General features: G+C 50.2%; 3 protein-coding genes across 10 annotated transcripts in view; 1 reads left to right on the top strand and 2 right to left on the bottom strand.

Moving 5' to 3' along the window:
- Positions 1-519, bottom strand: part of CATSPERG (cation channel sperm associated auxiliary subunit gamma) — a 46,383-nt gene extending 45,864 nt beyond the window's left edge. Inside the window, exon 1 of one of the 7 annotated variants that reach the window (XM_083515743.1) lies at positions 413-519. The gene's annotated coding sequence lies outside the window, so the exon portion shown is untranslated. Of the gene's footprint in view, positions 1-109 lie in introns of all 7 variants that reach the window. The other 6 variants (XM_083515742.1, XM_083515745.1, XM_083515746.1 and 3 more) reach the window with 6 other exon arrangements.
- Positions 453-10,270, top strand: PSMD8 (proteasome 26S subunit, non-ATPase 8; the record flags this gene model as incomplete). The annotated part of the gene is made up of 7 exons (XM_083516048.1): positions 453-821; positions 3,242-3,314; positions 4,297-4,399; positions 5,281-5,446; positions 7,430-7,530; positions 8,815-8,923; positions 9,588-10,270. The coding sequence occupies 7 exons, from the start codon at positions 453-455 to the stop codon at positions 9,723-9,725; spliced, it is 1,059 nt and encodes a 352-aa protein (XP_083372174.1). The 3' UTR covers positions 9,726-10,270.
- A 1,390-nt stretch (positions 10,271-11,660) lies between these two features.
- GGN (gametogenetin) lies at positions 11,661-22,422 on the bottom strand. Of its 2 annotated transcripts, none has more exons than XM_083515812.1 (4): positions 22,311-22,422; positions 17,650-19,961; positions 13,076-13,278; positions 11,661-11,842 (listed from the first exon to the last, which is right to left on the bottom strand). In XM_083515812.1, the coding sequence occupies exons 2-4, from the start codon at positions 19,945-19,947 to the stop codon at positions 11,710-11,712; spliced, it is 2,634 nt and encodes an 877-aa protein (XP_083371938.1). In that variant the 5' UTR covers positions 19,948-19,961; positions 22,311-22,422; the 3' UTR covers positions 11,661-11,709. The 2 variants fall into 2 exon arrangements, with proteins under 2 accessions (XP_083371938.1, XP_083371937.1); XM_083515811.1 differs by having other exon boundaries at positions 21,535-22,327.
- Between the last annotated feature and the right edge of the window lie 2,787 nt (positions 22,423-25,209).

The raw sequence follows: 25,209 nt of genomic DNA, 5'->3' as shown, positions 1-25,209 counted from the left end.
TTTTTCTTTTCTTTTTCTGTTTTTGTGTACCACTCTGCTTTGTGGTTTTTGTTATCATTTATTAAATTAATTAAATAAAATTTTATTTTAAAAAAACAACAAATTAAACCTGTCAAATAAACTTCTGCAGCAACTGAGCTACGTTGCCTGTGTCATCGGCCTGCGTTTCTCACGCCTGGCATCACACGCCTAGCCCCTTGGCTGGTGACGTCACGGGGCCTCGCGCAGCCACCTCCCTACTAGTGACGTCACCCTGGTGACGTTGAACGCTAACAGCTATTTCAAGACACTACGCTTCACAAACGTTCTCATCAGCCCTCATACCTTCTCCCCCTCGCCGCCGCCGCCCCCCAAAAACCCGCCTACATCGCGCTCCCCAAATTAGCGCCTCAGCACCCCCCGCTTCAAACACCTCCGCTCGCTTCGCTGGGAGCCGTTACCCCGCTTCGCGCATGCGCTCCAAAAACCTTCCAGCCAGCCAATCGGGAGCGGAGCCGTTGGTGCGTCGCCGACGCGCGCGCGCGCGCCGGCCTCGAGGCCGGTTGCCCCGGAGACCGCGCGGGCGGCCGCCAAGCGAGGACGTCGCGCTGGGCTTTTGTGACAGCTGCTGCCGCGGCTCCTTCCCCTCCTCAGCCGGCTGCCGATTCATGGCAGCAGGAGTGACTGTGATGGCGGCGGCCGGAGGGCCGGTGCTGAACGGGGCGGACGCGGGCGCCGCGGGGCTGAAGGAGGCGGCGGGCATGTACGAGCAGCTGAGGGCCGAGTGGAACCGCAAGAACCTCAGCCTGAGCAAGTGCGGAGACTTGCTGGGCCGCCTCAAGGCAAGGGGGCCGGCGGGGGCGCTTGAAACGGGCAGGGGGCCCGAGAAACCGTCGCGGCGGGGGGGGGGAGCTTGGAAACAGCCCCGCCGAGGGCGGTGCGGCGCCACTAGAAACCGCCCTCGAGGTGGAAAAGGGGCGATACGGGAGGCAAGGAGGGGAAGAGGGAGCCTGGGTGGGGGTGGCTGGGGTGCCGTCTCGAGGGCTGCAGGGAAAGCGTGGCCGGGGACGGAGGGAGACTGCAGGCGCTGGGGAGAGGGGCGAGGAAGGCAGAAGCCTTTGTCCCGCGAGAAGGTCGGGCAGAGAGGGCTGAAACCCGCGGGTGGGAGTCAGGGAGAGCGAGTGGTTTGCATTGAGGGGTGAAAAGCGGGGACCGGGGCATGAAATAGGGAAAGGAGAGGGCGATCACCCATCCCTAAATATTGTGCATTAGAATGACAGAATCGTAGAGTCGGAAGGGACCCCCAGGGGTCATCCAGTCCAACCCGCTGCTAGGCAGGAATCCCCGTGACTGCTTAAAATCCTCTCAAGGAAGGAGAGCCCACCCAGCGCTTGTGGTCCAGCTCCTACTCTCAGGAAGTTCTTCCTGATTCTTAGCCCGGATCTCCTTGGCCCCCCGCATGTCTCCAGGTGGGAGTGGGAAAGACTGTGTGCCTGACCGCTGCCCCGGTCAGTGTGGGCAGTACAGTGGTACCTCGGGTTAAGTACTTAATTCGTTCCGCAGGTCCGTTCTTAACCTGAAACTGTTCTTAACCTGAAGCACCACTTTAGCTAATGGGGCCTCCCGCTGCTGCTGCGCCGCCGGAGCACGATTTCTGTTCTCATCCTGAAGCAAAGTTCTTAACCTGAAGCACTATTTCTGGGTTAGCGGAGTCTGTAACCTGAAGCGTATGTAACCTGAGGTACCACTGTACTGAGCTAGATGGAGCAGAGGACCTCATTCCGCATCGGGCAGTTTCCTGCGCCCCTGTTTGAGGTGGCTCTGTCCCGGCAAGCCTCTGGGTGCTGGGCTCCTTTGCTGCCGGAAGAGGAGGCCAGTGACTCAGCGGAGATGTTTTTGCCTGAGCTGAAAACCTGTTTACGAGCCTCTCTCTCTTTCGGCTGAGTCAGGTCGCTGAGACTTGCCGTGATTGAGGCAGTCCTTAACAGCATCCGGTCTCCAGCTGCAGCCAGCCAGCTGCCTCAATGGAGAGTTCAAACAAAACAATTCGGCACAGCATCATAGCTGTCAACCTTCCCTTTTTTTGCGGGAGATTCCCTTATTCCAGCACCACTTCCTGCTGCTATCCCGGATTGTTAGATATCCCGTAGACTGTCCCTGGGACAGGTGAGGCTGCTGATCCCTTATTTCCGTGGCTGCTGATCCCGTATTTTCAAATTTGAAAGTTGACAGCTATGCATAGCGTTCATGCACTATCCCAAAAGCATCATATAACAAGGGTACACAGCAGGGTTGGGAAAGGCGAGAGCCTGCAGTTGTTGGTTTTGGACTTCAACTACCATCATCCTATTATTATTATTATTATTATTATTATTATTATTATTTACAGTGGTGCCTCGCAAGACGAAAAGAATCCGTTCTGTGATTCTCTTCGTCTAGCGGTTTTTTTCGTCTTGCGAAGCAAGCCCATTGAAGGATTAGCGGCTTTTAGCGGCTTATCTGCTGATCGGATCAGCTGATAAGCGGCTTAGCGGCTTAGAAAAAGGGGGGGAACCAGCAGGAACTCGCAAGACATTGTCGTCTTGTGAAGCAAGCCCATAGGAAATTCGTTTTGCGAAGCACCTCCAAAACGGAAAACTCTTTCGTCTAGCGAGTTTTCCGTCTTGCGAGGCATTCGTCTTGCGGGGCACCACTGTATTGAATTTATTAGTCACTTTATCTTGCCCAGGATAACCCAAAGTGACTTACAGACAGATAAGCAAACATACCATAAAAACCCACATAGGTGCATTAAAACCAAGACAGAAAGAAATACGCTAAAAACATCCCACCCACTTCTAGAAAGGCCACAGATAGTTAAATGCCAAAGGCCTGATTATAAAGCTTTTTCCGGGTGCCTAATCCTTTCCCATCAGCCATGGTTTCTGGGGCTGAGGAGAACTGGAGTCTTAACAACTTTTTAAGGATTGCGGCCTCTCTGGTACTAGAGTGACTGGTGAAACTCAGCCAGATGGGCAGGGAATAAATATTATGATGATGATGAAGCTTCTAAGGTTGGAATACACCCGTTGACAGCTGCCGGCTCTCCAAATTTGTCCAATTCTTCATTTTTTCAAGCCACCAGCCATCAATAGTAAGATGTTAAGTCAGACTGCAATAGCTCTAAACCAGGCCTTGCCAACCCTGTGTCCTCCAGGCGTTAGAGCTCTCACCAGCCCCAGCAGTAACCTACCTATCTCTCTCTCTCTCTGCTCTGTTCCAGTTAGCTCTGCTTGAACTCAACTTTCTGCCCACAACAGGCACAAAACTGACTAAACAGCAGCTTATCTTGGCAAGTGAGTATAATCCGACCCATGCACAAGGTTGATAGGACTCTCCTAACATAGATTGAATTATGTGAAGCAAATTCATCCCTCAAAAGTTTGCCGTTTGGCTGCCAACACAGTCTCTGTTCTCAAGAACAACCACTGTCCTTGTTGTTGATGATAATTTAAAGAATGCATCTTCACCTGTCCCTCAGGCTTGGGAGAAAGTGACAAAATCACACTGGGGGCAAGGAAAAGAGCAAGAAACTTGATGAAACTTTTCCCTTCTCTATGTACCATTATTTGTTGGTTTGTTGCGTTTTAAGCTCTGCCTCATATTATTTGTTTATTTGGGAGTTTTTGTACCTCACCCACTAACTGAAGTTTACAATATGTTTTAAACACGACAAAATGGACAATGATACAGGGGTCACTACAGCAGGGGGGCAAAGGTGTATATTAGCTTTCTCCCCTTTTCCCCTGATGGTCCCACAAATGCCATTCTGTCGCTGAGTCTCCTGCCTTAGAACCAACAACTGAAGCAGCAAAATATTAGTCCCATACAGGCCAGAACTTCCTCACTGCATGGCTGCTGCTGCTGCTGTCTCTCACAGCCCCTGGGCCTGGTGGCAGATGCAGGAGGTGCTGGTGGAGTAAAGATGTTGTAGGCTTCTCTCCCAGTTCTTATATGAGCCACCTAGAATCATAGAGTTGGAAGGGACCCAGAGCGTCGTCTAGTCCAGCCCCCTGCAATGTAGGAATCTCAACGAAAGCATCTATGACAGATGGCCATCCAACATCTGCTTAAAAACCTCCGAAGGAAGAAGAGTCCACAGCCTCTCAAGGAAATCAATTCCACTGTCAAACAGCTCTTACTGTTAGAAATCTGTTAGTAATCTTCGCCAGACTTGGAGGCGAGATACCAGCTTGATCAGCTTGCCCTGCTCTAACATTGCAACTCCTCTGCTTGTTGCTAACACTCTGCCCCTCATTTCCCTTCTTGCCCCGCAAGGAGATATTCTAGAAATCGGAGCACAGTGGAGTATCCTGAAGAAAGACATCCCATCTTTTGAGAGGTACATGGCCCAGCTGAAGTGCTACTATTTTGATTACAAGTAAGTATTCCTGCCTTGAAGCCTTTCAGATAATTGTTTTATATATATATATATATATATATATATATATATATATATATATATATATATATATATATAAAAAAATGTTTATTAAGATTTTTCACAAAAGAAAAACAGTGTGATAAAATAGTGCAAAGGAAAACAGTGTGATAAAAAATACAAAAAATAGACATTCAAAAAAGTAAAAAAAGAAAAGGAAAATGTCTTAAAAAAGAAATAATCAATTTTTCAATATCTTTTAAGTTCATTTGCTTGTTTCCTTGACCTCCTCTCACCTCCCCTTTTTGTATTCCCGTTTACAAAATCCTTTCAGCAAATCCTTACCCTCTTTCATTTATCTTTAGTCTATATTCTTAACCTATTATAACTATAAATTCTCGTCCTAATAACTATCTATATTTACATATTCTTATAAGCCTTAATACCAAAACCGCTTATTTTCAGTCCAACATCACTTTAACATTCATTAATTTTACAGCATTTCTGCAGATAGTCTTTAAATTTCTTCCAATCTTCTTCCACCATTTCTTCTCCCTGGTCTCGAATTCTGCCAGTCATTTCTGCCAATTCCATATAGTCCATCAGCCTTTCAGATAATTGTTTTACTCATCAGGGTTTTTATCCCCAAACCCAACTTTGATGTTTTTCAGGAATTTTTTAAAAAATATTTTTTCCTCAACGAAACAAAAACCCCATAAATCCTCTGATGTGCAGGGGATGGGAGCACCATGAGGTGGGGCTTCAGAAGAGGCAAAATCATTCCTTTGGCTCAAATGATCTATTGCTCCTGTGCCTTTTGGGGTGTCTCTGGCTAAAGCACTCCGTAACACCAATTCAGCATCTCTCTCTTCCCTCCTCAGAGATGAGTTACCGGAGTCGGCCTACAAGCATCAGCTGCTGGGCTTGAACCTTCTCTTCCTGCTGTCTCAGAACCGTGTCGCGGAGTTCCACACTGAGCTTGAAAGGCTGCCAGCCAAGGACATTCAGACCAACGTCTACATCAAGCACCCTGTATCTTTGGAGCAGGTGACTCCTCTCCTCCTCCTTGCTTTTCTCCTTCCCAGGCCCTGCGAATAAGTGCTTAACTAGCAAAGTGCCCTGAATTGGGTAGAGAGGAGGTATACAGTCATACCTCTTGTTACGTTTGCTTCAGCTTGCGTGTTTTCAGATTGTGTCCCACGGCAACCCGGAAGTACCAGAAAGGGTTACTTCCAGGTTTCGCCGCATGCGCAGACGCACAAAATGACGTCACGCGCATGCGCAGAAGCAGCGAATCGCGAGCTGCAAACGCGGGTTGCATTCTGCTCATGTTGTGAACGGGGCTCCAGAAGGGATCCCATTTGCAACCAGAGGTACCAGTGTATTTAGTTATTTTGTGCCCCCTACCTCCCCCAATTAAGCAATGAAATATAGCAGTTTTCTAATGCAGCTATAAAACAGCACAAAAACACTTTCCAGTTGCATTTGAAAACTCTGCTTGTTTCTGGGAAGGAGTAGGAGGAGGAGCACTTTCATGCAAAGTGTCCCAGGTTCAATCAACTCGTTCTTGGAAGCCCTGTAGACCACTGCCAGTCAGTGTTGGCTGTACTGAGCAAGACGGGGCAATGCTCCAACTTGGTATGAGGCACCTTCCTATGTTCCTGTGCTCTATGAAACAAGGCTAAACTGCAGTCCTCGCAAGAGCGTTATGTCTGAAAAGGCTGTGCTTCTTGTGGAAACCAATCTTGGCTTTCCAAAATAGCAAGCCTTGTTCGTGGACCTTAAAAACCCGCTGTGGGAAGAAGCCTTGTATGGGAAGAGAAAGTTTTCCTGAGATAGCGGGGGGCCTAGGCCACCCATTCTAAAGCTGTGTGTGTAACTGAAATAATGATAATAATAATAATAATAATAATAATAATAATAATAATAATAATAATAATAATAAATAAATTGTCATTGCCCCCTCTCGGGAACAACGAAATTACTTGACATATTCTCCCTAAGCGGTGTGCCAGAGGGTTTATAGAAAAGGTGGGTTGGATCCTGGAAAGGGAAGAGTTGAAGGTGAAGAGAGGGTTGCTGCTTTGGAGGAGTTGTGTGAGGGAGTTCCAGACATAACACAACAAAAACTAATGCAATACGTTAATAATTGGATAAACCAGCATTGGAAATTTGCCAGGCACGTTTTGCACCTGGCTATTGGGCCTTTAGGGACGGTGGCGCTGTGGGTTAAACCACAGAGCCTAGGACTTGCCGATCAGAATGTTGGCGGTTCGAATCCCCACGATGGGGTGAGCTCCCGTAGCTCGGTCCCTGCTCCTGCCAACCTAGCAGTTCGAAAGCACGTCCAAGTGCAAGTAGATAAGTAGGTACCGCTCCAGCGGGAATGTAAACGGCGTTTCCGTGTGCTGCTCTGGTTCGCCAGAAGCGGCTTAGTCATGCTGGCCACATGACCTGGAAGCTGTACGCCGGCTCCCTCGGCCAATAAAGCGAGATGAGCGCCGCAATCCCAGAGTCGGCCACGACTGGACCTAATGGTCAGGGGTCCCTTTTTATTGGGCCTTTACGACCAGGTGAAGATGCTCAGGTGCCAGACATCTCCACCATCTGTAGGTGCATGCCTGGGGATCCTTGGATCGTGACTCTTTTCACACACTAACAACACATCCTGTAGAATTCTAGCCGTGATATTTTATCAGCACAATCAGAACAAATTTCAGGAACCAAAAAGTCGTATTTTAAAACAGGACTTTCCAGGTGCCTGGCTCCAAAATGGCAACTAGATGTCCCATTTTGATGACTGTAACCCTGGTTTAAGGAGCCATTTGGTGGCTATCTGAGTTTCTAACACTGGATAAAACCTTATTAAGACAACATGCTGTTCCAAAATTTTCAGTGACCACACCCTTCTTTCTATTGTGTATTGATTGCTACGTTATCAGTTGTACGTGGCCTTGGTCAGCTACCTTGAAAAGGTGGCTAATAAATTGTTTATCTCTGTGATGCTCTTCCTCTTTCCTCCTGCCTTAGTATCTGATGGAAGGGAGTTACAATAAAGTCTTCCTGGCAAAAGGCAACATCCCAGCAGAGAGTTACGCTTTCTTCATCGACATCCTGTTGGACACTGTCAGGTGGGTCATGCTCTCTTAGCTCTCTCAGACTCAATTTATAAACATGGGGTAAGGTCTTCTGCAAGGGCAGGTGATATATCCTCTTGTCCACACCAGGAGTTGAGAATGAAGTATATCTGCCATTGGTATTCCTCGAAAAAGCACCCCCTATGAAAAGCCTGAGAAACTTGCCTAGTTCCCACCTGGTTGTGTCTGTCACACCATCCCATCCCTTTGTGGAATATGGTAGTTAATACAGACCAACACAGCAGCTGTGAGGATTACTGAGTATATGTGATGTGCTTTAAACCCTATAGACCCTGTAACCTCACACCCCAGCCATATCTTAAGCACCTTGAAATCCCCTATCAGTCTCAGTGGGAGAGAATTCAACACCTCCCTACGTCTCCTCTTGACATCAGTGGAGCTTAAGATCCCGGGCCACAGGGGGGTTAGGCTGGCCTCAGCCAGGGATTTTTTTGGCAGTGGCCCCGATCTGGTGGAACACTCTGTCACAAGTGACTATGCCCTTGCGGGACTTGACATCTTTCCACAGGGCCTGAAAGACAGAGCTGTTCCACCAGGCCTTTGGCCAAGGCACAGTCTGACCCCCTCTCTCCTTCAGTAATCCTCACAGAACTCTAGCCCAATGGTTGCCATTAATTTGATTCTGAATTGATTTTAGAATGAATTGATTTTAGAATGTATTTCAATTAATTAATTGTGATCTTATGTAAACTGTGTTACTTTTATTGTTGTTAGCCGCTCTGAGCCTGGCTTCGGCTGGGGAGGACGGGATAAAAATTATTATTATTATTATTATTATTATTATTATTATTATTATTACAGTGGTGCCTCGCAAGATGAAATTAATTCGTTCCGCGAGTTTTTTGCGTCTAGCGAATTTTTCGTCTTGCGAAGCACGGTGTCAGAAAAGTTTTGGAAAAGCTTCAAAAATCGCCAAAAAACTCAAAAGAGGCTACCACACCGCGTTCTATGAGTTGCTCCTCGAAGTCAAGTCGCAACTGTATTAACGGTGTTAAGAAAAAGGAAACAAACTTGCAAAAAACGCAAGACGTTTTCGTCTTGCGAAGCAAGCCCATAGGGAAATTTGTCTTGCGAAGCAGCTCAAAAACCGCAAAACCCTTTCGTCTAGCGAGTTTTTCGTCTTGCGAGGCATTTGTCTTGCAGGGCACCACTGTATTATTATTATTAACCCTGCTTAGCAGCAGCCAAGTTATGTGCCAAGAATTCCGTCTGGGTGACCTGACCTGCTTGTGTTCCGTTTTTTCCCTCCCACCCCAGGGATGAAATTGCCAGCTGCATTGAGAAGGCCTATGAGAAGATCCTGTTCAATGAGGCCACTCGCATGCTCTTCTTCACCCCCAAGAAGATGACAGACTATGCCAAGAAGGTGAGAATTTGAGTAAAGACTTCCAGAGTTAACGTTAAATACATTACTTCTGGTAAATGAGCCGCTGGAGGGCCGTGGAAATTTGTGTACCAGGCTTTTTATACTCCTCTGCCCATGTACTAGACGGGGACGCAGGTGGCGCTCTGTCTAAACCACAGAGCCTAGGGCTTGCCGATCAGAAGGTTGGCGGTTCGAATCCCCGCGACAGGGTGAGCTCCTGTTGCTCGGTCCCTGTTCCTGCCAACCTAGCAGTTCGAAAGCACGTCCAAGTGCAGATAAATAGGTACCGCTCCGGTGGGAAGGTAAACGGCATTTCTGTGCACTGCTCTGGTTTCGCCAGAAGCAGCTTTGTCATGCTGGCCACATGACCCGGAAGCTGTACACCGGCTCCCTCAGCCAATAAAGCGAGATGAGTGCCGCAACCCTAGAGTTGTCTGCGACTGGACCTAATGGTCAGGGGTCCCTTTACTTTTACCCGTGTACTATCTGAAACCCAAGGGTTGGTTGCCAGATGTGAAATATATTGGCACTATTTTCAGCTCTCCTACAAGGCCAAGATGAGGGAGGGACCTTTGCTGGAGAAACAAGCCTCAGTGTTCATGGTTTTGTAGCATTGTTTAAAAAAACAAAGAATCTCATATAATGTCTTCTTGCCCTTTTACAGCGAGGCTGGGTTCTAGGCCCAAACAGCCACTACTGTTTCACGGGCCAGCAGCAGAAGCCGGAAGATGCCACCATCCCTTCGACAGAGCTAGCCAAACAAGTTATCGAATATGCCCGGCAGCTGGAGATGATCGTCTAGCGGGCCCCCACCATGGGCTGGGACTGTGGGTTACCCTCCCCAATTGAGTATTTGTAATCCAGTTCCCATACAGTGGGCAGTCAATTTGCTTATATAGGAAGGGCGGGGGCTCTTTCGCCCCATCTTTTTCTCCTGGGATGCCAGAGTAAAAATTGTGCCTCTCCCTGTGTCATTAACAGTTACATGGTTCCTTGGCCCTAGGTGGAGAGATGTTCTGGATGTGAAAGGGAGGGGTCTGGTGATTCATGGCATTTTCTGACCTCAGAGGGGTGGAAATAGCCTATATTATTGCCTCCCCCCCCCTTTCCTTGCATCATAGACCAGCCTGTCATTTGCTAATTGTTCAAAATTAATGCCAGGAACTGGTTGCACTGGAAACAGATACTTTTCTCTGCTTTCTGGTCAGCGCAGGGTTAAACTGGCCTCCCAGAATTACGATCTGACTTTTGGTTTTGGTTTTTATTTGGTAACTTGCTGTCGCCTTTCGGTGCAAGCCACTTACAAGGATTGACTGTAGGTTAAATAAACACAGTTTCTTCTACAAATGCAGTTTCCCAGCTGTCGTAAGTGCACTTGAAAAGCTATTAATGCAGGAAGGCTTAGCTAGTCGGACCCAACCAGGACATGAAGCAAAACCATAGTTTAATAGTTAGTTTCAGGTATAAGTTTCCACGGCCACACAACCACTTCCATTTTAAGCTAAGCAGGGGTTTGTCCATTTTGTCTGAACAAAACGTTCTAGATTTCCCTGCCGAAATGCTGGAGAAGGGAAGAGCAGGCTTGTCGTTTAGCATTACAATAGAATGATCCCTGTGACTTTGTTGAGCAGGGTGCCAGCAGTACATCAGAACTGGACTACTAAATGCTGCTTTGATTTACTGCATTACAGTTGTCAACTGATAAAAAAATGCCCAGCTGGCTTTTGAAACCAACTGGCAGGAAGCTTTAACAGTGAGGCACACATGCACACTTAGGAATCAAGTTATTGAGATGAGCCTTAACTTGCCCTTATACCTGCTGCTGTCCTGGCTGGTGTGTCCTCAGTAATCAAACGTTTCCACAGGCTCAGTAGAGGCAAAGGAGGCTGAATAGCAAAAGACAACACCTGTAGGGTTATTCTCATTTTATAGCAGCTTCCCAAACTTGGGTTTCCAGCTGTTTTTGGACTAAAACTCCAATCATCCCTAACGAGCAGGACCAGTGGTCAGGAACGATGGGAATTGTAGTCCAAAAGCAGCTGGAGACCCAAGTTGGGGAAACACTACTTTATAGCCGGCCTTAGCAGGTGTGGCCTGCCAGCATTAGCTTTGTGGACCATCAGAAAAGCTTGTGCTTTTGACCTGCCCTGGGTACAACCTTACATGTACCAGTGAATCCCTGAGCACCCACACGGATATCAAAAAGTTAGGACAGCCCACCTTGGGACATCCACACTGACCAGATTGTTGGCATATATGAGTGGGAGACCCTCCAAATTTTGTTGATCTCCAGCTCCTAAAAGCCCCAGCCACCAGGACCAGTGGGCAGGGAAGATGGGAGTCACAACAACACCTGGAAGGCCACCTCTGGTACTTATCATAGTTGGCCCAGAACTCCCTGCAGCTAGTAACAGTTCCAGGAGAACCAATAGAATCCACAGGGCTGGCAGCCCATGGAGTTCCAGGGACTTGTCATCCTCTTGCCTGGGCACAGTAATGGACAGATCCCCATTCTTGCTGGTCTCTGTTGTATGCCAGCCATATGACTTTCGCTGCCTCTGCTGGGCTCGTATGCACAGGCGCTATCTACCCGACAATCCCCAGAGCTCTAAAGTGGCCCGTTTCCAAACCCATCTGCAGAACTGGAAACCCGTTTGATGCCAATTTCAGGTCTCGAGGAGAATTCCCAGCAGACTGCAGGGACCCCCGCCACACGAAACGAAGCCACAGGCCAAGCTGGTGTGATGTACAGGGTTTATTTTTCGCAGAAGCCTGGGGAAGGGGGTTCAGTCCTCATTGGCAATGTGCTGCTGTTCGTAAGAGTCCAGGCAGAACTTGGTCCCGGCAACAAGCGAGACGGCCAGCATGGCGGTGGCGACCCAGGGTGGTTCGGTCAGATGGTTGGTGGAAGGATTGAGCCTGTAAAACGGGGAGGAGAGCAGAAGCATAGGTGAGCAGGGTGGAGCTTTGCAGAGTTAGGCCTCTTACAATGGCTTGATTGAAATGCAACTGCGAAAGGGCAGCTGGTCAAAGAATACCCAGGATGAGCCTCAACGGATTAGAGTCGGACACGACTAAACAACAAGAAATTTACATGCGAGAATAAAAACCTTTAGTACTTGGGATGTTCAGTTCCCATCAGACGCAGCCAGCACAGCTAGTCTCTGCCTTTGAGAAACAGAGTTCTGCAGCCCCTCCTGCCTGGGTGTGGCATGCTAGGTAGGACTGCACGGGATAATCTGGGTCAGGAGACAACTGGCCCTTTTAGCACACAGCTTATCGCTCTCAACTAAACAGCCTCGGCCCAGTATACCTGAAGGAGTGTCTCCACCCCCATCGTTCAGCCCAGACACTGAAGTCTAGCTCCAAGGGCCTTCTGGCGGTTCCCTCATTGCGAGAAGCAAAGCTACAGGGAACCAGGCAGAGGGCCTTCTCGGTAGTGGCGCCCGCCCTGTGGAACGTCCTCCCACCAGATATCAAGGAAATAAACAACTATTTAGAAGACATCTGAAGGCAGCCCTGTTTAGGGAAGCTTTTAATATTTGATGAATCATTGTATTTTAACATTCTGCTGGAAGCAGCCCAGAGTGGCTGGGGAAACCCAGCCAGATGGGCAGGGTATAAATAATAAATTATTTTATTATTACTTATAATTTTATTATTACTACTACTACTATTATTATTATGTTCCAGGCATAGCTACACCACACACTAAAAAGCTGGTTTGGGTCATTCTGACTTCCCAGGGAATCATGGGAACTGTAGTCTTTGGAGGGCAATGGGAATCCAACAATTCTTCGCACCTTCCTCAAACTACAGTACCCAAGATACTTCAGGAGCAGCCACGACAGTTAAGAGCATTTGCAGCATGCAAGTGCCTCTTTAAGAATTGGTGCCTGAGTTAGATTTCTACCCACTCTTTTCTCCCTGTCCCTTTCTCCTCTTTTTTTTTACTGTAAGCCTGTGGGGCAGGGGACTGTCTTGTTTTAATTGGCTATATGGAAGCCAGTCTGGGAGCCTTTGGGGATAAAGATGTAGGGTGCTAATGCTAATAATAGTAATAATAATAGTAATAAAAACTCCCCCTGCCACCGAAGTTTGTTTTGTGACCAGCTGCCCCGGGGTTCGCACTCGAGGCTTCAGCCTGCTCACCAAGTTACGATGTTCTGGGGCAGTTTCCTCTGCTCCTGGTGTTTGCAGTAGCACTTCCTGGAACATGATTCGGCCACCTGGAAAGCCGGCCAGTGGTGATGCGGGGGGGATCCGTTCGCCTCTCCGCCAGGGTCTGGACCAGTCGGGGCGGAAGCTGCATCCTCGTCAATGCTGGCAGGTTTCTCCAGAGGAGGGGGCGTTTCCTGGACATACAGTGATTTTATTTGCTTAAAACGTTTCCACATCATATTTCCTACGCTCAAAACAGCTTACTGGAAAGTCCAGTCTGGATGATGATGATGATGATTTACATTCGTATACAGTGGTGCCTCGCAAGATGAAAAGAATCCGTTCTGTGATTCTCTTCGTCTAGCGGTTTTTTCGTCTTGCGAAGCAAGCCCATTGACAGATTAGCGGATTAGCGCTTTTAGCGGCTTTTAGCGGCTTATCTGCTGATCGGATCAGCTGATAAGCGGCTTAGTGACTTAGAAAAGGGGGGGAAAGGGAAAAAACCCACAGGAACTCGCAAGGCATTGTCGTCTTGCGAAGCAAGCCCATAGGAAATTCGTTTTGCGAAGCACCTCCAAAACGGAAAACTCTTTCGTCTAGCGAGTTTTCCGTCTTGCGAGGCATTCGTCTTGCGGGGCACCACTGTACCACTCTTCATCTGAAGATCGCAGGGTGGTTTACAACATAAAAAATACAACATGAAAACAAAAATATACAAAAAGCAAGCAAACAAATCAATAAAACCCTGCTCCTAACAGGCACAGTTAAAAGGCCATAGAGTGTGAATCAGCCCAAGGCCTGGCACCTAAAGATATGTAACGAAGGTGTCAGGGAGAGCATTCCACACAAGTGGGGAGCCACCACAGAAAAGGCCCTTTCTCACGTCACTCTCCAGACCCCTCATGGAGAAGGGGCTCATGATGATCTCAGGGTCCAGGTAGTTTCATATCAGGGGAGGTGGTCCTTGAGTTCCTGAACTGTTTAAGGCTTTAGAGGTCAAAAACAGCACTTTGAATTGGGACCGGAAACTAATCAGCCAGTGCAGTTGGACCAGGATCGGTGTAATATGCTCAAACCGTCTTGCTCCGGTGAGCAGCCTGGCCGCTGAATTCTGCACCAGCTGAAATTTCCAGACCGTCTTCAGAGGCAGCGCTACGTATAACGTGTTGCAGTAATCTAACCTAGAGGTTACCAGAGCATAGATGACAGAAGGCAAACTATCCCTGTCCATATAGTTGGGCCACCAGCTGAAGCTGATGGATGGTACTCTGCGCCACTGACACCACTTGAGACTCAAGAGACAGCGAAAAATTCAGAAGTGCCCCCCAAGCTACCAGGTCCTTCAGGGGAAGTGGAACCCCATCAGGAGCAGGCAACCTCCCAGCCGTCCGGTCTATGGAACTGCCCACCAACAGAGCCTCAGCCTTATCTGGATTGAGCTTCAATTTTTGGGCTCTCATCCAGGCCATTATCAAGGCAAGACAATGGTCCATCACATCCACTGCCAAACCTGCAGGTGTAAAGTGGAGCTGTGTGTCTTCCGCATATTGCTGACCACAGACTCCAGATAATCCAGCTCTATGGTTTCGTGTAGATGTTAAACAGCATAGGGGTTAAAATGGGACCCTGAAGAGCCCCACATTGAAGGCTCCATAGGGCCAAAGAGCACGTCCAGTATATCTGAAGGAGCGTCTCCACCTATACTTCAGGGGGCTCTGGTGATGGCCAGCTTCATGTGGAATAAAGTGGCCATATGGATACCCAAGTTCAAAGTCCCGCCAGGACCACATAACACCGGTTCTGAGAGATCTGCATTGGCTCCCAGTACGTTTCCGAGCATGATTCAAAGTGTTGGTGCTGACCTTTAAAGCCCTAAATGGCCTCAGTCCTGTATACCTGAAGGAGCGTCTCCACCCCCATCGTTCTGCCCGGACACTGAGGTCCAGCTCTGAGGGCCTTCTGGCAGCTCCCTCCCTGTGAGAAGCCAAGTTACAGGGAACCAGGCAGAGGGCCTTCTTGGTAGTGGCACCCGCCCTGTGGAATGCCCTCCTACCAGATGTCAAAGAGAAGAACAACTACCAGACTTTTAGAAGACATCTGAAGGCAGCCCTGTTTAGGGAAGCTTTGAATGTTTAATAGGTTATTGTATTTTAGTGTTTTGTTGGAAGCCGTCCAGAGTGGCTGGGGAAGCCCAGCCAGATGGGCGGGGTATAAATAATATATTATTATCTTCATCTTCATCTTCATCATCATCATCATCATCATCCTCCTCCTCTGGAAACAACCATCCAAGTAGGACAAGATCCACTGCAAAGTGGTGCCACCCACCCTCAACTCAGAGACAGCCACTCCAGGAGACTATGGTCGATGGCACTTAAAGTGCAGGTCAGGAGCATTCCAGACCCTGAGATTTCACGGCCCAAATCTGAGACCTGGTGATGTCATGGGGAAAGGCCCCTGGTGATGTCAGGCAGGCCAGCCCTGGAGATGGAGGTTAATTGGGAGAGTGGAGGAGGTCAGACTCCACCACAGAGTGTCTGTGCTATACAGTGGTGCCCCGCAAGACGAATGCCTCGCAAGACGGAAAACTCGCTAGACGAAAGAGTTTTCCGTTTTGGAGGTGCTTCGCAAAACAAATCTCCTATGGGCTTGCTTCGCAAGACGACAATGTCTTGCGAGTTCCTGCGGGGTTTTTCCCCTTCCCCCCCTTTTCTAAGCCGCTTATCCGCTAAGCCGCTAAAAGCCGCTAATAGCGCTAATCCGCTAATCCGCTAATGGGCTTGCTTCGCAAGATGAAAAAACCGCTAGACAAAGAGACTCACAGAATGGATTCTTTTCGTCTTGCGAGGCACCACTGTAATTTGAAGCTGGGCTGAAGCATGCAAGCTACATGCACAGTCTTCTTAATAATTCTTCTTTATTATTAAAGACACTCCCACCCACCTGGGGATTCCAGCCCTCTGCCTGCCTCCTCCCAAGAGGGGGCCAGGAAAACCTGGAGACTTCAGGTCAGACCTGGAGGGCTGGCAACCCTACCTGACATCATTATGAGGTCAGGTGATATCTTCAATGGGTCTCTTCTTGGTGCCCATCAGCTGGTGGGTACCAAGAACCAGCTCCTTTGAACGTGCGCTGGCAGCAGCAATGAACAAATTGCTTCCAAGGCAGCTCCTCACCCCGCCAATCAGCTGACTGGCACTGTGAGGGAACCCCCCCATGAAGCCCATCTGGGTCTTCGAAGCTGCTCCCTCCCAGTGCCCAACAACAGATCAGGACCTAGAGCCAGCCCCATTCTGCTAAGACAGCCTTTCTCAGCCTGTGGGTCCCCAGATGTTGTTGAACTACAACTCCCATCACCCCTAGCTAGCAAGGCCAGAGCTCAGGGATGATGGGAGTTGTAGTCCAACAACATCTGGGGACCCACAGGTTGAGAACCGCTGTGCTAAGGGGTTCCCGATCTCATCCATGCCTTTATCTGCCCCACATGCAATGTCACATGATGTTCGGTGTGGGGCAGGTGGGTGTGGTTTTGGGAAAAGATGCCTCGTAGACCTAACAAGGACCCCTGCCTGGCCCTGTATGCCTGAAGGAGCATCTCCACCCCCAATGTTCAGCCCAGACACTGAGGTCCAGCGCCGAGGGCCTTCTGGCGGTTCCTGTACTGCGAGAAGCGAGGTTACAGGGAGCCAGGCAGAGGGCCTTCTCGGTGGTGGCGCCCGCCTTCTGGAACGCCCTCCCGTCAGATGTAAGCAAATAAACAGCTATCTGACTTTTAGAAGGCATCTGAAGGCAGTCCTGTTTAGGGAAGCTTTTAATGTTCGATGTCTCGCTGTGTTTTTATTTGGGGGGTGGAGCTGCCCAGAGTGGCTGGGGCAACCCAGATATATCACAAACCCTGGGCAGGCATCCTCAACCTTTTCAGACCCAGGACCCATTTCCAACCCAAACATGCCTCTGGAGACTCATTTCTTAACCTTTTACTGTATATATGCATGGTGGTTGTGCTCCCATTGGGACCCACCTTCGACCAGACCCACCAGTTGAAGACCAATGCCTCAAGATACCCAAGGCTTTGCTTGTTCCAAAACCAGGTTAGAAAGGATGTAAAGAACCATAACAGGTCATTAAGGAGCGTCTCCACCCCCATCATTCTGCCCGGACGCTGAGGTCCAGCGCTGAGGGGCTTCTGGCGGTTCCCTCATTGTGAGAAGCAAAGCTACAGGGAACCAGGCAGAGGGCCTTCTCGGTGGTGGCGCCCGCCCTGTGGAACGCCCTTCCAGCAGATGTCAAAGCGATAAACAACTACCTGACATTCAGAAGACATCTTAAGGGAAGTTTTTAACGTGTGATATTTTACTGTATTTTTGGTTTTTATGGAAGCCGCCCAGAGTGGCTGGGGAGACCCAGCCAGATGGGCGGGGTATAAATAATAAATTATTATTATTATTATTATTATTATTATTATTAATTATTAATTATTATTATTAACAGCAAGAAGGAATGAAGAGAGTGGGTAGCAGCCGGCAATGAACCAAACAAAGAGCAGCCAAATCCACGAGACTCACCAAAGGCTCGCCAAAATAAAACGGCCTGGCGACGTTTTCGAAAGGCGGGAAGAGGGGGGCACCCTCTAGCCTCAGGGAGCTCATCCCGTAGCCTCGGGGCCACTGCTTCTGCCCCTTCCCCTTGGGCGCTTTCACTTTGGGCTGCCCTGAAGTTTTGAGTTTCTCTTTGGACTTTGCGGCGGACGGGCCTTGTTTCCGGATCTTGGGCCTCGCCTGGGCTGCAGCCGGCACCTTCTGTTCGGGAATCAGTCTCACGGGGGCGCACCGGGCAGAGGCGGCTGGACTGGGGGCCTCCAGCACCTCCCCGGGAGAGCAGGGCCTCGGGCCTAGCAGGGACGCCGGGGGCTGGTCTTCCTTTTGGGGGAACGGAGGAACGGCCAGCGGAGAATGGCCACCCCGGACAGCATTACAGGCCGGTGGCTTCGCTGGGCCCGTTTCCTTGGCAACCCCTTCCAGGCCCTGCAGCCTTCTCCGCGACCTCTGGGCAGCCTCGTCAGCCTCCCCGGGTGCTTCGTGCTCTGCCAAGAGAGCCGCAACGGGCTGAGGGGAGCCCATCACCTCGGCCCCTTTCTCGCCAGGGCTGGGTGGGTCGGCGCAGTCCTTGCCCCCGTCTTCAGCTCCCGCCGCGGCTTCATCCAGAGACACCTGGCCGTCGTCGTGAACAAACCAATCGCACTTGGGGTCGCTCCCCAGGAAGGCCACGACCTGGGACACGGCCGTTCCAAACTTGGGCAGCTTCCGGCCCTGCCCTTTGCGGCGCTGGGGGTAGGGAGTGGGCGGCCGGGGCCTTTGCCACTCCGCCCGCTTGGTGTTGCCGGTGGACAGCTCCTCAAAGAAGGTGACGACTTGCTGGCTGGGGGCATGGGGGGCAGCGGGCTCTTTGGGGGTGACCTTCTTGAAGTGCTCCAGGAACAGCTGGCTGAGCGAGGAGAAGTCCTCAGGGTTGCTCCTCTCCAGCCCTTTGAAGGACGGCAGCTTCTTGCCCGCCGCGGTGAGGTGGTGCAGGGCTTTTGGCAGCGCCGGGGCAGTGCCAGCGGGCGCCTTCTTCTGAGGGCACTGCTTGAGGACGTCAGCATAGGAGATGCCGGACGAAATGACGCCCGCTTTCTGCTTGACCGCCTTGATGCTGGGCGGCCACTGCCCTGGCTGGATGGTCACTTTGTACAGGAAGTTGAGGCCTTTCTCCAGCAGCTCTTGCATGGTCTCCGAGTTGACCCCTTCCGCTCCCAGAGCCTCGCCCTTTGCCCCGGCCTTTGCCTCGCTCCCTGAGCCTTGGGCCTTCTCCCCGGGGCTGCCCGGTGTCTCGGAGCAATCCGCAGGCAACTGGGAGGCAAGGGCCAGGCCCCGGGAGTCTCCGTCGCTGCCAGGGGCGCTGTCCTGCTGTCCGGGACTCTCTTTCTCCTTCTGCCCAGACCCCCACGACAGAAGAGCCTTCTTCCCTCCAGGTGGAGCCACACAGCCGGACACAGCTGAGCGGCTGGCGCTTTTCTCATTCAGAGGCCAAGGCCCTGCCGCCGCGGCCGCCGCCACATCCTCGGCCCCCCTTAGAGGTTCGGCGCCGTGCGCCGGACCCGCTGCCTGCTTCTTGGCCGAGGGAGCCGACTCCAGCACCCTCCCCTTGTTTTCAAAATGCTCCTTGGCGCTGGCCTTGATGTGCTGGGTCCAGCAGACCTCCATTTCCGCCACGTCCGGGGGCGCCTCAGCCGCCGGGCCCAGCTCCACCAGCTTCTCGGGCTGCAGCAGCAGGCCCCCCATGCCCCTGGCCTGAGGCACGTTCTCTGGCTTGCCCTTCCCCTTTGCCGGTCCTCGCTTGGCGCCCAAGTCCCTGGGGTCAGAGGGCAGCGCTGGGGGAGGCCTCAGAGACGCTTTCGGCCCCTTGGGGTCCTCCGGTGGGGCGGGTGCCGAGCTCGGCCTGCTCTGGAGGTCCGCCCTGCTCAGGCAAGCCAGCCCCCGCTTCTCCACCCCTGGGTCCTTGTCGCAGAGGCTGGCTTCTTTTATCCCGCCACTGGCTGTGTTCTGCGCCCACATGGAGGAGAGCTTCAGCTTCGATTTCTTGGAATGATTCTTCCCCATCTCCGCAGCAGCCCCCGCCGGCCTGTCCCCTGCCCCTGGCTCGGTGCTCAGCAGCTGACTGGTAGCTTTCTGCTCAGGGGCCTGGAGACCCGGGGGGCGGCTCCCCAATTCATGCTTAGCGCCGCTCGCACCCCGGTCTGGCTTGCTCCTGTCCGGGTTGCCTTTCTCCTCCCCGTCTTTGGCAGTCTCTGATTCTTGTGTGGCTTCTGATTGGACATTGCCCATTATATACAGTCATCCTAGGAATAATAATAAAAAAGTCCAGTGTGAGGAGGAGGAGGATGAGGAGGAGGCAGTGGCTAGGGGAGGTGATGCAAGGAGCGTGATGGAGACAGAGACACATGAGCAGGTTCATGGAGGATGACCCAATTTTGCCTGAGCGCAGAACATGTGGGCAGCCCAGCACCCTGAAGAGAAGAAGAAGAGTTTGGATTTGATATCCCACTTTATCACTACCCTAAGGAGTCTCAAAGCGGCTAACAATCTCCTTTCCCTTCCTCCCCCACAGGTAAGTGAGTGGTGAGTGGGGCTGAGAGACTTCAGAGAAGTGTGACTAGCCCAAGGTCACCCAGCAGCTGCATGTGGAGGAGCGGAGACGCGAACCCGGCTCCCCAGATTACGAGTCTACCGCTCTGAACCACTACACCACATGACTATCCGCTGCCACAGGCCAGTTTGCCATTGCCAGCAACTGGTATTCAGAGGTGTAACAGCCCTGACAGTTGGAGGTAGAACGCAGCCATGTGACCAGTAGCCAATGGTAGCGTTCTCCTCTGCGCATTGGTCACTTCCTGTTTTAAAGCAGCTACGATTCCCCAAATTACCTGGGATGAGGTGAACCACTCTCTGAGGTGGATGGGGGACTCACAGCGACAGTCGGCACCCTTAACAAACTGCAGGCTATTTGTAAAAGGTAAAGGGACCCCTGACCATTAGGTCCAGTCGTGGCCGACTCTGGGGTTGCGGCGCTCATCTCGCTTTATTGGTACAGCTTCCGGGTCATGTGGCCAGCATGACTAAGCCACTTCTGGCGAACCAGAGCAACGCACGGAAACGCCATTTACCTTCCCGCCGGAGCGGTACCTATTTATCTACTAGCACTTTGATGTGCTTTCGAACTGCTAGGTGGGCAGTAGACTATTTGAGGGGCCATCTAAAGTGGCTCAGTGCCGCAGGTTCCTGTGCTTTTAACGGGATCTTGCCATGCGCTTTCTCCCTCGAGAAGCTCCACTTCCTAAGTGTCTGCGCTTCAGACGGATGCTTAAAAGCAGAGGATCGGGGCCAGTTAAAAAGGGCAGCCGTCAACCTGCCATCTCAGAAGATGAGAATGGCCTCCAGAGGGTTGGCTGAGAACTGCATGTCTTCCTAGATCCTTTTCTTTTGGGGGACGGGCCATCGGCTCAGGGGTGCAGTATTTGCTCTGCAGGCAGAGTCATAAAATGGTAGAGTTTGAAGGGACCGCAAGGGTCAACGAGTCCAGGGGTCTTTCACCCGACGTGAGGCTCAAACCCACAACCCTGAGATTAAGAGACTCATGCTCTCCCAGAGCTACAAAAAAGTTCCAGATTCAGGTCCCAGAAGCATCTCCAGGTGGGGCTGAGAGACACCCCTTCCCCGAAATCCTGGGGGTGGTGCTGCCTGCCAGTGTTGACAGTAATAAGCTAGGCAGACCCAATGGCCTGACTTTGGCATAAGGCAGTTTCCTAAATTCCCCTGCAGGGGGAACAGAATAAGGCTTAATGCTTACAAAGAAGGAAGGGGGGGTGTTGCTGGGGTTTTGGGGGGGTTGGGAGCACCTAGAAGCCAAGATACCTGAGTTTTCTGCCTAGAGTGGCGGAGCCTTGGGGGAACTGTTCATATTCAAGCCACCTCCTGGTTAATTTGTAGTCTTCTCAGGTACGCACACTGAGCCATCCCGAATAAATCCTCTTCTCAGTGAGTTTGTTATAATGGCCTGCTTAAGCACTGATGCTTCCTCCACTAGATCCCATTCTCAGAAGGGGGACGACAGCACGAGTCTTGATTGGATCCTTTCAAGCTTTGGGTGCTACTCACTGGGTTACAAAAAAACCTGCACCCCTTTCCATCTGTCCTCCCTAGAACTTGCCCACCCGAGTTTTTAATAAGTGGCTGTCCCGTTTGGATCACTTCTTAATGGATTTAAAAAATATAAAAGCCTCTCCTCCTTGGATTTACGCTCAGTGGATCTTACTGAGTTTTTTTGTGTTTTTTTTTTTTTAAGAATCCCCTCTTCTGATCTCTTTCCTTACTGGAACTGGCTCCCTTTTCTCTTGGATCCCTCCCCCGTGGGTTTTGCTCAGACGAATGATCCCTCCAGAAACCCTTCTCACTGTATCCAACTCACAGGCTTAAAAGGGCGCATTTCGCTTTACTCCCCACCTCTCTGCGGGATGTCTACTCAGTGAGTAAAATCAACAAACAGAAACACAACCCGCCCTTCGCCCTGCCCCCAGCTGTGCTCCACGTGCTGGTCTCCACCCAAACCCGTTTCCAAGTTTGCCCCACCCACCCAGGGCTGGCCCCTCCCCCTCAGGCCCCTCCTCCAAATTGCGGCCCCTCCCACTCACCGCCTGGCTTTGCGGCTGCTCCCGGACGGAGCTGGGGAAATGGAACGAGGGGGCGGAGCCGCAACGGATATAACGGACGCTCCGCCCCTTTTTCCCCCTGCGGGGGGAGGGGTTGTCAAGAATGCTGCCTCGAAGCCCCGCCCACCGATCCTGTGCGTAATTGCGCGCGGGTGTTGCAAGCCCGGCTTTGCAAAATGGGTCTTTCTTTTTTAAAAAAACAATAATGTTTATTGAGTTTCATACAAATGTAACACATACTATAAAACAACTGAAACAAAAATAAAAAAGATAAAACAAATAAAGCGAATAAAAACAAAAGATATAACAGCAAACACAAACAATACAAATTGATTAATTAATTAAACTTGCAACCTCATAAACATATCGCTTGACTTCCTCTAGTCCCTCCCATCTGAATTTCCTTGTAACTGAATGTAGCAGTTTTCCAATACAGTATCATTATTCAAAAACAATATTCCAATTATAGTCAGATTTCTTAACTTTTCTTAACATTCTAAATCTAAATTTATTTAATTAACTCCTAATTTAATCCTAGGCCTATTTGGTCCTTACAGGTAACTTCTAATTTTTAATGTTACCATATTCATTCAAATAGTCTTTAAATTTCTTCCAATCTTCTTCATGCTCCTCTTCTTTCTGGTCATGGATTCTTCCAGTGGGGTCAGCTAGCTCCATAGAGTCCATCATCTTCATCTGCCATTCTTCCACAGCTGGTAATTCTTGTGTTTTCCACTTCTTGGCTATTAAAATTCAAGCAGCGGTTGCAGCATACAAAAATACCGTTACATCTTCCTTGGACAATTCAAGACCTGTTATTCCAAGGAGGATGCAAAATGGGTCTTGTTGCTGCATGGGATTGTTGCTCTCTAGAGTCACAAGGTTAACCTCCAACACACACACCCCAAGAAAAGCATGCATTGTGCCAGATTTAAACAAATGGTCAATTAAAATCACCTTGCTGTATGACCAAACAAATAGCTTAAGTGAATTGGGGAAGTTGGCTAAATTGCAATGCATTTTCCAGGCGACCCAAAGCCGGCTGAGACAGGGAGGGAACCCATGGCACCCCAAAGACTCCAGCTCCCATCAGCCCCAGCCCAGCATCAGTATTGATTGAGCAGTCACAAAATTTCTTGGGAGAAAAGCAATGACAAACCTAGACAGCATCTTAAAAAGCAGAGACATCATCTTGCCAACAAAGGCCCGTATAGTTAAAGCTATGGTTTCCCCAGTAGTGATGTATGGAAGTGAGAGCTGGACCATAAAGAAGGCTGATCGCCAAAGAATTGATGCTTTTGAATTCTGGTGCTGGAGGAGACTCTTGAGAGTCCCATGGACTGTAAGAAGATCAAACCAATCCATTCTGCAGGAAATCAGCCCTGAGTGCTCACTGGAATGGCAGATCCTGAAGCTGAGGCTCCAAGACTTTGGCCACCTCATGAGAAGAGAAGACTCCCTGGAAAAGACCCTGATGTTGGGAAAGATGGAGGGCAGAAGGAGAAGGGGATGACGGAGGACGAGATGGTGGGACAGTGTTCTCGAAGCTACCAGCATGAGTTTGACGAAACTGTGGGAGGCAGTGGAAGACAGGAGTGCCTGGCGTGCTCTGGTCCAGGGGGTCACAAAGAGTCAGACACGACTAAATGACTAAACAACAACAACAAGTTCACAGCTGCTGGAGTGCAGTGCTTTCTTGGGATCAGCTAATCAGGGGAAGGAGTCGATTATATTTGCAATCGTGGCTAAAGAGTAAAGTACCATTTTTGTTCTGGAAAAAATTCCAAAGCCCCTTGAATAGGACCGCTCAAGAGTCACCAAAATAAAAGCAGGCAGGTTTTTGAGTCTTGCTCTTCATCGAGCAAGATGTTCAGCCAAGGAAACAGCTGGCTTGGTATTGAAGCCACAACATCTGCATAGAATCACAGAATTGTAGAGTTAGTCATCTAGTCCAATGCAGGAATCTCAGCTAAAGTTGGCGGCCATATCGCCACCTCCTGAAGGAATGAGTTCCATAGCTGAACCGTGTGCTGCACTGAAGAAGCCAAGCAGCACCAGTAGGAGTTGGAGTTCAAACGTCGCAGAAGATAGGATAGGAGCTGTAGTGGATTGCTCAGTGAGGATGCAGAAATAGGCAACTTCCATGCTAGGGATCACTGGGGAAGGAATTGAACATAAATCTGCCGATAATATAATGTCATTCTTCAGAGAAGGGCAGCCAAAATGGTCAAGGGGTGGAGCTGCTCCCCATGAGTAAAATTTGCAGGGTATGGGACCCTTCAAATAACAGGTGAGGGATGCAGGTGGCGCTGTGGGTTAAACCACTGAGCCTAGGACTTGCTGATCGGAAGGTCGGCGGTTCAAATCCCCGCGACGGGGTGAGCTCCCGTTGCTCGGTCCCTGCTCCTGCCAACCTAGCAGTTCGAAAGCACGTCAAAGTGCAAGTAGATAAATAGGTACCACTCCAGTGGGAAGGTAAACGGCGTTTCCGTGCGTTGCTCTGGTTCGCCAGAAGCGGCTTAGTCATGCTGGCCACATGACCCGGAAGCTCCCTCGGCCAGTAAAGCGAGATGAGTGCCGCAACCCCAGAGTCAGTCACGACTGGACCTAATGGTCAGGGGTCCCTTTACCTTTAAATAATAGGTGAGGAAGAGGTTGCATACAATTCTACAGGAGCTTAAGCTGGCCAGACCAAAGGAGCATAACTTGTATGTTTAGACCAGGACATGTTCTGATGAGATGCTCATTTTAACATTTCCCACAAGTGTGCAATGTGGCTGGGGAAAGCCATGAGCCATTTTTCAAATGAGATACGTATTTCTGACCAACCACATGCTGCCTACCACACTGCAGGGCTGGTTTTCGTTCATTAGCCGTGCTC

Source organism: Podarcis liolepis (assembly GCF_965112155.1).
Source record: "Podarcis liolepis genome assembly, chromosome: 7".
Lineage (NCBI taxonomy): Eukaryota > Metazoa > Chordata > Lepidosauria > Squamata > Lacertidae > Podarcis > Podarcis liolepis.
This window is presented reverse-complemented; position numbering and strand designations above follow the sequence as displayed.

Excerpts from the sequence above, each read along its gene's own strand:
- GGN (XM_083515812.1), bottom strand. The coding sequence starts at position 19,947 with ATGGGCAATGTCCAATCAGAAGCCACACAAGAATCAGAGACTGCCAAA. Across the intron at positions 13,279-17,649 it reads TTTATTTTGGCGAGCCTTTG|GAAACGCCCCCTCCTCTGGA; the intron begins GTGAGTCTCGTG and ends CTGTATGTCCAG. Across the intron at positions 11,843-13,075 it reads CCCCAGAACATCGTAACTTG|GCTCAATCCTTCCACCAACC; the intron begins GTGAGCAGGCTG and ends CCCGTTTTACAG.